Source organism: Anolis carolinensis, unplaced genomic scaffold (genome assembly GCF_035594765.1).
Source record: "Anolis carolinensis isolate JA03-04 unplaced genomic scaffold, rAnoCar3.1.pri scaffold_12, whole genome shotgun sequence".
Taxonomy (NCBI): Eukaryota; Metazoa; Chordata; class Lepidosauria; order Squamata; family Dactyloidae; genus Anolis; species Anolis carolinensis.
In genome coordinates this window covers 7,011,226-7,023,445 of record NW_026943823.1, presented here as the reverse complement: position 1 = coordinate 7,023,445, position 12,220 = coordinate 7,011,226, and the positions used below count along the sequence as shown (strand labels likewise).

The following is a 12,220-nucleotide window of genomic DNA, read 5'->3' as shown; positions in this document are numbered from 1 at the left end:
ACGCCAAAACTTCAAAAAGACCATGACTTCAAAATGCACTCCTTCCTCTTTCCCTGAGAAAAGGAGGCCCCAAACAGTGAACAGAATCCTGCTTTCCCAGAGCAGATCTGCCACTCCCAAGGACACCATTTCCACTGAGCATGGCGGGTGAACAGCGTCGCTGTCTGTCACACCTTCTGGACTGTCATAAGGTCACTTATATAGCAATATTTTGCTGATGATGTTGTCCCAAAGTTGTAAATGAGTGATAGACGTCTCCCATCCTGGAATATCCTGTTTCCTGGACCAGATGTTGATTCCTCTTGATTGGTGTTAGCAAACAAGCAGCTCTGCCCCAGAAGTTCATCAAGTTAGCAAATGTTGACAGATGTTGACAGATGTAAACATTTCTCTTATCATTCACAGTTCTTATCACAGTTTGCTGGACAGATCAACTATTTCAGGTCTCATTAGCAGGTTTTAATTACAATTCCTGAGCAGGTAGTTTTCCAGGCCTTAGTCTACATACTGGTGTCTTCAAATGTACTAATTCATTCCTCTCATTCATACCACATATTTTCATATGCATATTTTGGTCACAGGACACGATTAGACTTAATGTCAGGGAAAAACCTTTACCTTTACCTTACTGTAAAAAGTAACTTTTTCAAGCTTGATCAGGTCAGGGGAAAACCTTTACCTTTACCTTACTGTAAAAAGTAACTTTTTCAAGCTTGATCACTTTGGGCTGGAAACTTTTGCCATCTTCTTTCCTGACTGTTTTTCTTCACGTCACACATTCTAAAGTTTGAGGAAAGCAGAATTGACGAGAAGCAACTGGAAAAGCTTACGCGATACGAGGATTTAAAGATCAAAATGCAAAGACTCTGGCACAAGCCAGTAAAGATAGTCCCAGTGGTGGTGGGTGCACTGGGTGCAGTGCCTAAAGACCTTGGCCAGCACTTAAAAACAATCAGCACTGACAAAATTACCATGTATCAGCTGCAAAAGGCCACCCTAATCGGATCTGCACGCATTATTCGCTGATACATCACACAGTACTCGACACTTGGGAAGTGTCTGACGTGTGCTCCAATACAACAGCCAGTATAGTGATCTTGCCTGCTGTGTACTAATCTTGTTGTGTATATAACAACAACAACAACAACAACAACAATCATAATAATAATAAGGACCTCAAGATTGAACTTCAAAGACTCTGGCAGAAACCAGTGCAGGTGGTCCCGGTGGTGATGGGCACATTGGGTGCCGTGCCAAAAGATCTCAGCCGGCATTTGGAAACCATAGACATTGACAAAATTACGATCTGCCAACTGCAAAAGGCCACCCGACTGGGATCTGTGAGCATCATTCAAAAACACATCACACAGTCCTAGACGCTTGGGAAGTGTTCGACTTGGATTTTGTGATACGAAATCCAGCATATCTATCTTGTTTGCTGTGTCATACAATGTTGTTGTGTCAATAATAATAATAATTTCCTTTCTAGGAAACACTGAAATAAATATATAAAATTAGAACAAAATAATAATAATAATAATAATAATAATAATAATAATAATAATAATAATTGTATTTCTTACCTGCCGCTCCTTGTGGCTCGAGATGGGTTACAACATAGCTAAAAAAAACTACATCATTATGTAAAATACACTTATTAAAACATATTTCTACAAAAGACATACAATTATTATTATTATTATTTTATTATGACACAAAATACATACAATAATAATAATAATAATAATAATAATAATTTTTTAACATGTGATGTATGTATTGATTGTATGACTGCTTTTCATGTTTGATTTTACAATGTGTAATTTGTCACTGTTTTTATTATTGTTGTGAGCCGCCCCGAGTCCCCTCGGGGAGATGGGGCGGGATATAAGAATAAATTTTTTATTATTATTATTATTATTATTATTATTATTATTATTATTATTATTATTTTATTATGACACAGCAAACAAGATACGAAATCCAGCATATCTATCTTGTTTGCTGTGTCATAATATAATAATAATAATAATAATAATAATAATAATAATAATAATAATAGTATTTCTTACCTGCCCCTCCTTGTGGCTCGAGGTGGGTTACAACATAGCTAAAAAAACTACATCATTATGTAAAATACACTTATTAAAACATATTTCTATAAAATACACGTGTTAAAATACACTAAACAAAGATTAAAATATAGTGGACACAAGGTGCAAGTTTTAAATTTGTGATGAAAACTGATTGCCGAAAGAGATAGGTCTCTGAACCATTATTGCTAAGGAAATCCTGTGATAGATTTGCCCTAAGAGTCACCATAAATAAAGAAATTTAAAGGCACACAATGGTAATGTTTTACCTTCCCTACAGTTCCATTAGATTAGAGAGAAGGAAACAGAAAAGAGAAGGAATGCAAAAAGCAAACAAACACCAGGTGGCATCTCTGAAGAAAATCACATTAGGAAAGAAGATGGGAAAGAACAAGCAAGCTCTATTTTCCTGAAAGCAGGGAAGGAAGCTGAAAGGAGGAGCCGAAAGGGGCAATGTGTCCTCAGTGTCTTAGGTTGCATTTGTCCCTGTCTCCGGTGATGGAAACTGTGTAGATTCCTTTGCACAACTAACCTAGTTAGCGCTTTCATGTCCCACTTTGCAACAAGCCTGTGAAGTAAATAAACATGATAGACAATGAGACTTGTCCAGGGTCATCTTGTGAATGTCATGGCTTTGCAAGGATCTGAATTTGTTGTCCTCAGTTCACTGTGCGTGAACTCCCCAAATCTTCCCAAGAGAAACGAGCTGCTACCAACGAGGCGCCAGATGCCTGCCTCCCCAATTCTTCCCAAGAGAACTGGCTTAGCCACAATCTCCTCGCTCTGCTAATCTCGCACTTCTCCTTAAACTTTGTCTTTGAGAGCGATCTGTTTGGAAAGTAGCCCTTCTATCAAATTCTAAACTCTCCGGAGATCCAGGAAGAGCCGGCAAATGCAAGGTGCAAACCTATTTCTTTTGTCTCCTGCAGGTATGTGAAGACGTACCTTCTCCCAGACAAATCCCGGCAGGGGAAGCGCAAGACCACTATCAAGCGCAACACGGTCAATCCCCTGTACCACGAATTGCTCAAGGTGCTTGTCTGTGTGTGTGTTGTACTTACTTACTTACTTACTTACTTAGGCAATCCCTCGTAGTTCGAGGATGATGGTCCTCCGTCTTCGCTATCTTAGGGATGGATCCGTAGATGGCTGAAGAGACCTATTCTTGATCTGCATGTTCTCCCGCAGTGAGGACATCGGTTTCCAGGTGGAAGGTGGTCCTGGTTTGGGTTGGCTTGACGCTCCTTCCTCTTGGCACGTTTCTCCCTTAAGACCTCTATTCATGCCTCTTCGAACTCCACAGCACTGCTGGTCACAGCTGACCTCCAATTAGAGCGCTCAAGGGCCAGGGCTTCCCAGTTCTCAGTGTCTATGCCACAGTTTTTAAGGTTGCCTTTAAGCCCATCTTTAAATCTCTTTTCCTGCCCAACAACATTCTGTTTCCCATTCTTGAGTTTGGAGTAGAGCAGCTTCTTTGGGAGACGGTGATCTTTGGGCATCCGGACAACGTGGCCTTTAGTCCAGCGGAGTTGATGGTGTAGGAGCATCACTTCAGTGCTGGTGGTCTTTGCTTCTTCAAATACGCTGACATTTGTCCGCCTGTCTTCCCAAGAGATTTGCAGGATTTTCCTGAGGCAACGCTGATGGAAACGCTCCAGGAGTTTGGTGTGACATCTGTACACAGTCCACGTTTCGCAGGCGTAGAGCAGGGTTGGGAGGGGAATGGCTTTGTAAACAAACACCTTGGTCTCTCTACGGATGTCCCGGTCATCAAACACTCTCTGCTTCATACGGAAAAATGCTGCACTCGCAGAGCTCAGCCGGTGTTGTATTTCAGTGTCGATGTTGACTTTTGTGGAGAGGTGGCTGCCAAGGTAGCAGAAATGGTCGACGCTTTCTAATGTTACACCGTTAAGCTGTATTCCTGGCTTTGCAGAGGGATTAGCTGGTGCCTGTTGGAAGAGCACTTTGGTTTTCTCGATGTTCAGTGAGAGGCCGAGCTTCTCGTATGCTCCTGCAAAGGTGTTTAGAGTGGCTTGTAGGTCGTCTTCTGAATGCGCACAGACTACGTTGTCATCAGCATATTGGAGTTCTATAACAGATGTTGTGGTGACCTTGGTTTTGGCTCTCAGTCTGCTGAGGTTAAATAGCTTGCCATCTGTCCGATAGATGTGTTGTATGTATGCCAGGAATGCCCAGGGCATGTGTGTTGGGCATCCTGTTGAGGGATTGGAAAAGTACAGATACGCCTCTCATCTGTATTAAAGTCAGTTTTCTTGCTCTGATGTCTTTGAAGTAAAGTCAAGTCAGTTAAGATTACATCAGAGCTGGTTGTGCTCCCAGGTGGAAAAGGCTGTCCTACGTTGCCTCTTGCAAGGCTTGTGTAACATTCGGAAATGGCTTTTGTTTTGGGTAGCAGTACACAGACTTAACCCTCCCTTCTATGTATTTTGATAATGTCATCACCAGAGGGCAGAACACTCTGCAAATCAACAAGATCTGTTGCGTGGAAAGGTCTGCTGAGTATATAAATACAACTCCTTTTCCAATCCCCAGGCAAAAACAATGGTCACAGTTTCCCTCTCCTCCAGGAAACCTGGTTTGGAAATCTGATGTGTCTGAATCCCCCTGGAGACCATTGCAACAAGGTCTCCTATGTATATTGTTCATGACAATATAGGGTTGCTAGAAAAACACACCTCTGCTATGACAATTTAGCTAAACTAGAAACAAGGAAGTCTCAGCAGGTGGTAGATGTAAACCATAAACCATAAAACACTCCTCAGCCTGTCACACTTTTCCCAAGCTGTGTTTGTGGTATGAAAATCAGGGATAAGGAGCCTCTGCTTCTACAGTTTCTTCTCCATTTGGAGGTAAGAAATGAGAATTCCAGACATGAATCAATCAGGGGCAACGAATGTCTCTGATCAAAGGATTCCTCCAGGCAGGAAGAAACCAGGACATGTAGCTGGCAAGGCCATTAATACTAATCAAGGTGATTAATTACAACATTCACCCTGGCCTCCAACAGACAAGAGTTCTTTCTCCCACCCTGGACCTTCCACGGATATATAAACCTTCCTTGTTTAGTTTTTTCCCCCAATATTTTTTCACAAACTCTGAGGATGCCTGCCATACCGTGTTTCCCCGAAAATAAGACAGTGTCTTATATTAATTTTTGCTCCCAAAGATGCGCTAGGTCATATTTTCAGGTGAAGTCTTATTTTTCCATGAAGAAGAATTAACATTTATTGTTGAACAAAAAATGAACATTTATTATATACTGTACAGTACGGTAGTTGTCATCACAAACCAGCATAACCAGTCAAACTGTGAATCCTATCACAAATTTCTTGTTACTACCAATATTTCCATGTACAACACTCTATGGTAAGTACATTTACCGATCCTGCAAGCTCTGGTGTTCTCTTTGGCGGGCATGCTTCCAAACAAAAACTTTGCTAGGTCTTACTTTCGGGGGAGGCCTTATATTTAGCAATTCAGCAAAACCTCTATTTTCTGGGGATGTCTTATTTTAGCGGAAACAGGGTAGATGTGGGCAAAACGTCAGGAGAGAATGCTTCTGAAACGTGGCCATACAGCCCGGAAAACACACAACAACCCTGTGATTCTGGCTATGAAAGCCTTCGACAACACAAATGAGAAGCTATTTAAAACACGAGAATCTTCTGCATTGAACTGAGCAGTGCTTTGCAGTCAAGGAGGCTTTTAAACAGAGGCTGGATGGCCATCTGTCGGGGGTGTTTTGAATGCGATTTCCTGCTTCTTGGCAGGGGGTTGGACTGGATGGCCCATGAGGTCTCTTCCAACTCTACTATTCTATGATTCTATGATAAGGAAGATTTGTCATTGAAAGCCTGTGCTTTGTAAGCTTTGGTGGGGAAAAGGACCACATTCTTGGGAACTGGATTTTATCTTGGGTTGTGTATCATACAGCAATAGCACCGTACATTATTGGAGTGCCATAGCTAAGTACTTCTTTCTCTTCTCACCACTTTACAGTATGAGATCAACAAGTCCATTCTGCTGGCCAGGACCTTGCAATTCTCGGTCTGGCATCACGATCGCTTTGGCCGGAATACATTCTTGGGCGAAGCAGAGGTCCCCATGGACTCCTGGAACATGGAGAGCCCCTTGGAGGAGACCCTCCCTCTGCATGGCAAGGTTTGTCCTATCTTTGCTTATTTGGAGTTACCACTCTTACAACAGCTCCTTTATCAATATTGTTGTGTAAACCTTTCTCATGGGTGCCGTAAGTAAACCTTGCAGAAACCAGGTTGGTTGTGTTGGCCTCAAATTTAGAAAACGCCCGTATTCATTCAATACCTGTTGCTCTCCGGTACATGTTGTTCTCTTTTCTAGCACACGGCGGATTTGGCTGCCTCGCCTCAATACAAAGGCGAGTTGGTGGTTTCCTTGAAGTTCATTCCACCTGCCAAGCAAACCATTGCGGGAAGTGGGAGGAAAAGTGAGTATCCCAAAGCCATGTGTGTTGTAGCTCCTCATTTTTCTCCTTAAATACTATCTATTCATTAAGTCGAGTCGTGTCCAATTCTGGGAGTTGGTGCTCATCTCAATTTCTAAGCCGAAGAGCCGGCGTTGTCCGTAGACACCTCCAAGGTCATGTGGCTGGCATGATTGCAAGGAGTGCCGTTACCTTCCCGCTAAAGCAGTACCTATTAATCTACTCACATTTGCATGTTTTCGAACTGCTAAGTTGGCAGAAGCTGGAGCTGACAGCAGGAGCTCACTTCGGTCCCCGTATTTGAACCTGTGACCTTTCAGTCTGCAAGTTCAGCAGCTCAGTTCTTTAACATGCTGCGCCGTCGAGGGCTCCAATATACAGAATTATTTACTCGATCAGATTTAGAAATCTTTTTTTCTTTAGGTGGAGACTCATAAAGTTTTCAAAATTTGTTTTACAGTAGAGTCATACTTATCCAACACTCGCTTATCCAACATTCTGGATTATCCAATGCATTTTTGTAGTCAATGTTTTCAATATATCGTGATATTTTGGTGCTAAATTCATAAATACAGTAATTACTATATAGCATTATTGTGTATTGAACTACTTTTTCTGCCAAATTTGTTGTCTAACATGATGTTTTGGTGCTTCATTTGTAAAAATCATAACCTAATTTGATGTTTAATAGGCTTTTCCTTAATGCCTCCTTATTATCCAACATATTCGCTTATCCAACATTCTGCCGGCCCGTTTATGTTGGATAAGCGAGACTCTACTGTATATGGTCAGGGGACTCTCTTTTGATTATATATACAGTAGAGTCTCGCTTATCCAACGTAAACGGGCCGGCAGAATGTTGGATAAGTGAATATGTTGGATAATAAGGAGGGATTAAGGAAAAGCCTATTAAACATCAAATTAGGTTATGATTTTACAAATTAAGCATCAAAACATCATGCTATACAACAAATTTGACGGAAAAAGTAGTTCAATACGCAGTAATGCTATGTAGTAATTACTGTATTTACGAATTTAGCACCAAAATATCACAACATATTGAAAACATGGACTCCAAAAATGCGTTGGATAATCCAAAACATTGGATAAGCGAGTGTTGGATAAGTGAGACTCTACTGTATTTCTATTTCTGACTTTGACCATTTATGCTACTCACAATGGTTTCTTTAGGCAAAAAGGAAGACGGCGGCGAACTTCAAGTCTGGATCAAAGAAGCCAAAAATTTGACAGCAGCCAAATCTGGAGGGACTTCTGACAGCTTTGTCAAAGGGTGAGCAAACTGGACCTGTTTGAAGATTTGGTGAAAAGAAAGATAGGGGACTCACAGCTAATAATGCCCTTTCTAAATTGTAAGAATTTAGGGCTGGTCATGTTACATTGGAAGAATAATCCTCTTGTACTTTGCTTGGCATTGTGCATGCTCAAATATTAGGCTCTGGGAAGCGACCGTATGTAGAGCTGTGTAAATTATAACATGTTTTTATGTGTGCATTCATGTCCAAGAAAAGCTGAACACGGTGGCCATGTATTGATTTATTTTGTGTAAATAGTTCAGCTTTTTCTGGCTAAGGCAAAGTACCGTAGATGGTGCGAAATGTCCTCGCCTGACTTCTGAGAATTCCCTACCTAGTTTATTCAAGGTGTTGAAAGCAGAGTTTCTTCTTCGTGGTCTCTGTGAAATTGCACATATGGTAGTTTGATGTGCCTGCGCAGCAAACTACCATATGTGCAGATTTCATAGATGACAACTCGAAGAAACATGGTTACAGGTAAGCAACTATTCTTTCTCAGCCCTCATCCTCTTCCCCAATTCGCTTTCTGCCAGTTTTGATATTTGGTTGGGGTTGATGGAGTTAATTTATGCTTAGAGCTGTTTGTCCAAGATTGTCTTTCAATCTTATTTGGCACAAATTAGCAGAGTAAATGGAGATCCATAAGGTTTAAGTAGTAAACTTTATATAGAGTAAGCTTTACAAAGTTCCAGCATCCCCGTTTCCTCCCATTGATAAAACAGCAAATAACATGCACTAGTAGAATATATCAGACCAAACTAAAAACATCAACCAAACTGATGAGATTTTAAAAACTTTACTTACAAAAATTTGTGTAGGTGAATCAAATCCGGATAAAGGTATAAGTCCAATAGAAAATGAGGAGTAAAATTTTCCTCTCTCATGGTGAAACAAAGGGAGAGGAATCTCACATGGTTAGCATCATGAAAGTGGACACAAAAGCTACTAACAGGTTGGCTACTAACAGGGGTGGGTGGCCTCTTGGGTTTCTGCTGCGATTATTATTATTATTATTATTATTATTATTATTATTATTATTATTATTATTATTATGTTATTTTATTATGACACAGCAAACGAGATAGATATGCTGGATTTCGTATCACAAAATCACAAGTCGAACACTTCCCAAGTGTCTAGGACTGTGTGATGTATTTTCGGATGATGTGTGCAGATCCCAGTAGGGTGGCGTTTTGCAGTTGGCAGGTCGTAATTTTCTCAATGTCTATTGTTTCCAAATGCCGGCTGAGATCTTTTGGCACGGCTCCCAGTGTGCCCATCACCACCGGGACCACCTGCACTGGTTTCTGCCAGAGTCTTTGAAGTTCAATCTTGAGGTCCTGATAGCGGCTGAGTTTTTCCTGTTGTTTTTCGTTAATGCGACTGTCACCTGGGATGGCGACATCAATGATCCAAAACTTTTTCTTTTCCACAACTGTGATGTCTGGTGTGTTGTGTTCCAGAACTTTGTCAGTCTGGATTCGGAAGTCCCACAGTATCTTTGCATGATCATTTTCCAATACTTTTGCAGGTTTGTGATCCCACCAGTTCTTTACTGCTGGGAGGAGGTACTTGAGGCATAAATTCCAATGAATCATTTGGGCCACATAGTTGTGCCTCTGTTTGTAGTCTGTCTGTGAAATTTCCTTACAGCAGCTGAGGATATGATCAATGGTTTCGTCAGCTTCCTTGCACAGTCTGCATTTTGGGTCATCAGCTGATTTTTTTTATCTTGGCCTTAATTGCATTTGTTTTGATGGCTTGTTCCTGGGCTGCAAGGATCAGGCCTTCTGTCTCCTTCTTCAGGGTCCCATTCATGAGCCAGAGCCAGGTCTTCTCCTTATCAGCTTTTCCTTCAATTTTGTCAAGGAACTTTCCATGCAATGTTTTGTTGTGCCAGCTGTCAGCTCTAGTTTGTAGTGCGATTTTCTTGTACTGATTCTTTGTCTGCTGTGCTTTGAGGAGTTTCTGATTTTTGACTTCAGTCAAAGCAGGTTCTTCACTTTGCTTTACATATTCTGCCTTATTATTATTATTATTATTATTATTATTATTATTATTATTATTATTATTACAACAAAGGCTGGGTGGCCATCTGTTGAGGGTGCTTTGACTGTGTTCTTTCTTCATGACAGAAGAGGGTTAGATTGGATGGCCCTTTGGGTCTTCCACTGAAATGCTGTTAAGTTTTGGTTAAATGTTATATTGTTCTTTCTTTCCTTTTTCTCCACTGTGTGAATCAATTCACACAAACATTCTCCATCCATCTGCCATTGTCCTGGCCCATGCCTGAGATATATATTGTATTGTATTGTATTATGTATTATATAAACATTTATTGGGGATCCATGAGAAACTTTTGCTTCCAAAAGGACTTTGCAGCTAAAATAATTAGAGAACCTCTGCTTTACTTCAAGGGTGATGAAGCATGGCTTTTAGTCATGGAGACAGGAGGCATGCAAATGTGATTGGAGGGGGGGTGGGTTCATAAAAACAGACAGCAAGAAGCATGTGAGATATTGTTAATTCTCCATCAGAAGTATCTTTAATAAAAATGGCAAATCTTACTTGTTTCCGCAGATACTTGCTACCTCTGAGGAATAAGGCCACCAAAAGGAAGACCCCGGTGGTGAAGAAGAGTCTGAACCCTCACTACAACCACACCTTGGTCTACAACAACATCAGCCCAGAAGAGTTGGCCCACATCTGCTTGGAGCTCACTGTATGGGACCGGGAGCCTCTTTCCAGCAATGACTTCTTGGGCGGAGTCCGGCTTGGAGTCGGGAACGGTGAGGAGGCTCCTCAGAGGGACTGGGGTTGGCTCAAGTCAAGGTGGAAGACCCATAAGTGGTGCCCACCATCCACTGAACCCAATGCACATAGTATCTAAAGTGCAATGGGGAGTCACATTGCCATTGTGAAGCCCTGGAGGCACTTCCTTCTCACCCTTTTCTTCTATTTTTTGCCCCTAAATATCCAGTAGCACCCCCATGCTTTGGAGAGGTTACTGTTGGCGGTTTTGTATGGTTTGGGTCCTTCTCACCTTTTACACCTTAGTTTGGACTGTAGATGTGTTTCTACTCTTCATACAACAGATTAATTAATTAATTAGTTAATTAAAAACATTTATACCCCGCCCTTCTCACCCGATGGGACTCAGGGCGGCTTACAAACAGAGGCGGTCCAACCATAAGGCGAAATAGGCATTTGCCTGTGGCGCCATCGTCCCGGGGGCACCATCGTCCTGGGGGGAGGGCACCACTCTCCACCTCCTTCTCTTTCGGGCCTTCCGGCCAGCGCAGACCCACCTTCGCACCACGCAAGCCCACCTTTGGGGCCTTCAGAGATTGTGAGGTCTGTAGGAACTTGGAAGCTAGGTATGTGGGGTTTATATATCTGTAGAAGGTCCAGGGTGGGAGAAAGAACTTTTCTTTGAAGCAGGTGTGAATGTTGTAATTAATCACCTTGATTAGCATTTAATGGCCCTGTGGCTTCAAGGCCTGGCTTCTTCTTGCCTGGGAGAATCTTTTTTTGGGAGGAGTTAGCTGTCCCTGATTGTTTACTGTCTGGATTTCTTCTGTTTTCAGAGTGTTGTTCTTTATTTATTGTCCTGATTTTAGAGGTTTTTTTTTTTTTAATACTGAGGGCTATCTGGTTTATCTAAGTCCACACTGCCCTATATCCCTGTTCAATGTTTAGTGCTAAATTTGCAAATATAGTAATTCCTACATAACATTACCATGTATTGAACTGCTTTTTCTATTGATTTGTTGTAAAACATGATGTTTTGGTGCTTAATTTTTAAAATCATAATGTAATTTGATGTTTTATAGGCTTTTCCTTTATACTTCCTTATTATCCAACATTTTCGCTTATCCAACGCTTTTATTTTTCAGTGATTGGTTTGGGGGGGGGGGGGCGCCAAAATTCTGTTCGCCTACACTTGAAAAATACCTAGGGCCGGCTCTGCTTACAAAGTTGGCAAAATTTAATGCCCAAAATGCAATCATAAAAACAAAACAATATAAACAGATCCATTAATAACATACAGTAGAGTCTCACTTATCCAAGCTAAACGGGCCGGCAGAAGCTTGGCTAAGTGAATATCTTGGATAATAAGGAGGGATTAAGGAAAAGCCTATTAAACATCAAATGAGGTTATGATTTTACAAATTAAGCACCAAAACATCATGTTATACAACAAATTTGACAGAAAAAGTAGTTCAATACACAGTAATGTTATGTTGTAATTACTGTATTTATGAATTTAGCACCAAAATATCATGATATATTGAAAACATTGACTACAAAAATGGCTTGGATTATCC

The 12,220-nt window shown here is 41.1% G+C and overlaps 1 protein-coding gene across 3 annotated transcripts in view; it reads left to right on the top strand.

Moving 5' to 3' along the window:
• Window positions 1–12,220, top strand: part of sytl4 (synaptotagmin like 4) — a 47,842-nt gene that overhangs the window by 31,766 nt on the left and 3,856 nt on the right. For all 3 annotated transcript variants that reach the window (XM_062964084.1, XM_062964083.1, XM_062964082.1), the window contains exons 12-16: window positions 3,023–3,125; window positions 6,117–6,278; window positions 6,477–6,582; window positions 7,771–7,870; window positions 10,473–10,681. In XM_062964084.1, coding sequence (XP_062820154.1) covers window positions 3,023–3,125; window positions 6,117–6,278; window positions 6,477–6,582; window positions 7,771–7,870; window positions 10,473–10,681 — 680 coding nt within the window. The remainder of the gene's footprint in view (window positions 1–3,022; window positions 3,126–6,116; window positions 6,279–6,476; window positions 6,583–7,770; window positions 7,871–10,472; window positions 10,682–12,220) is intronic.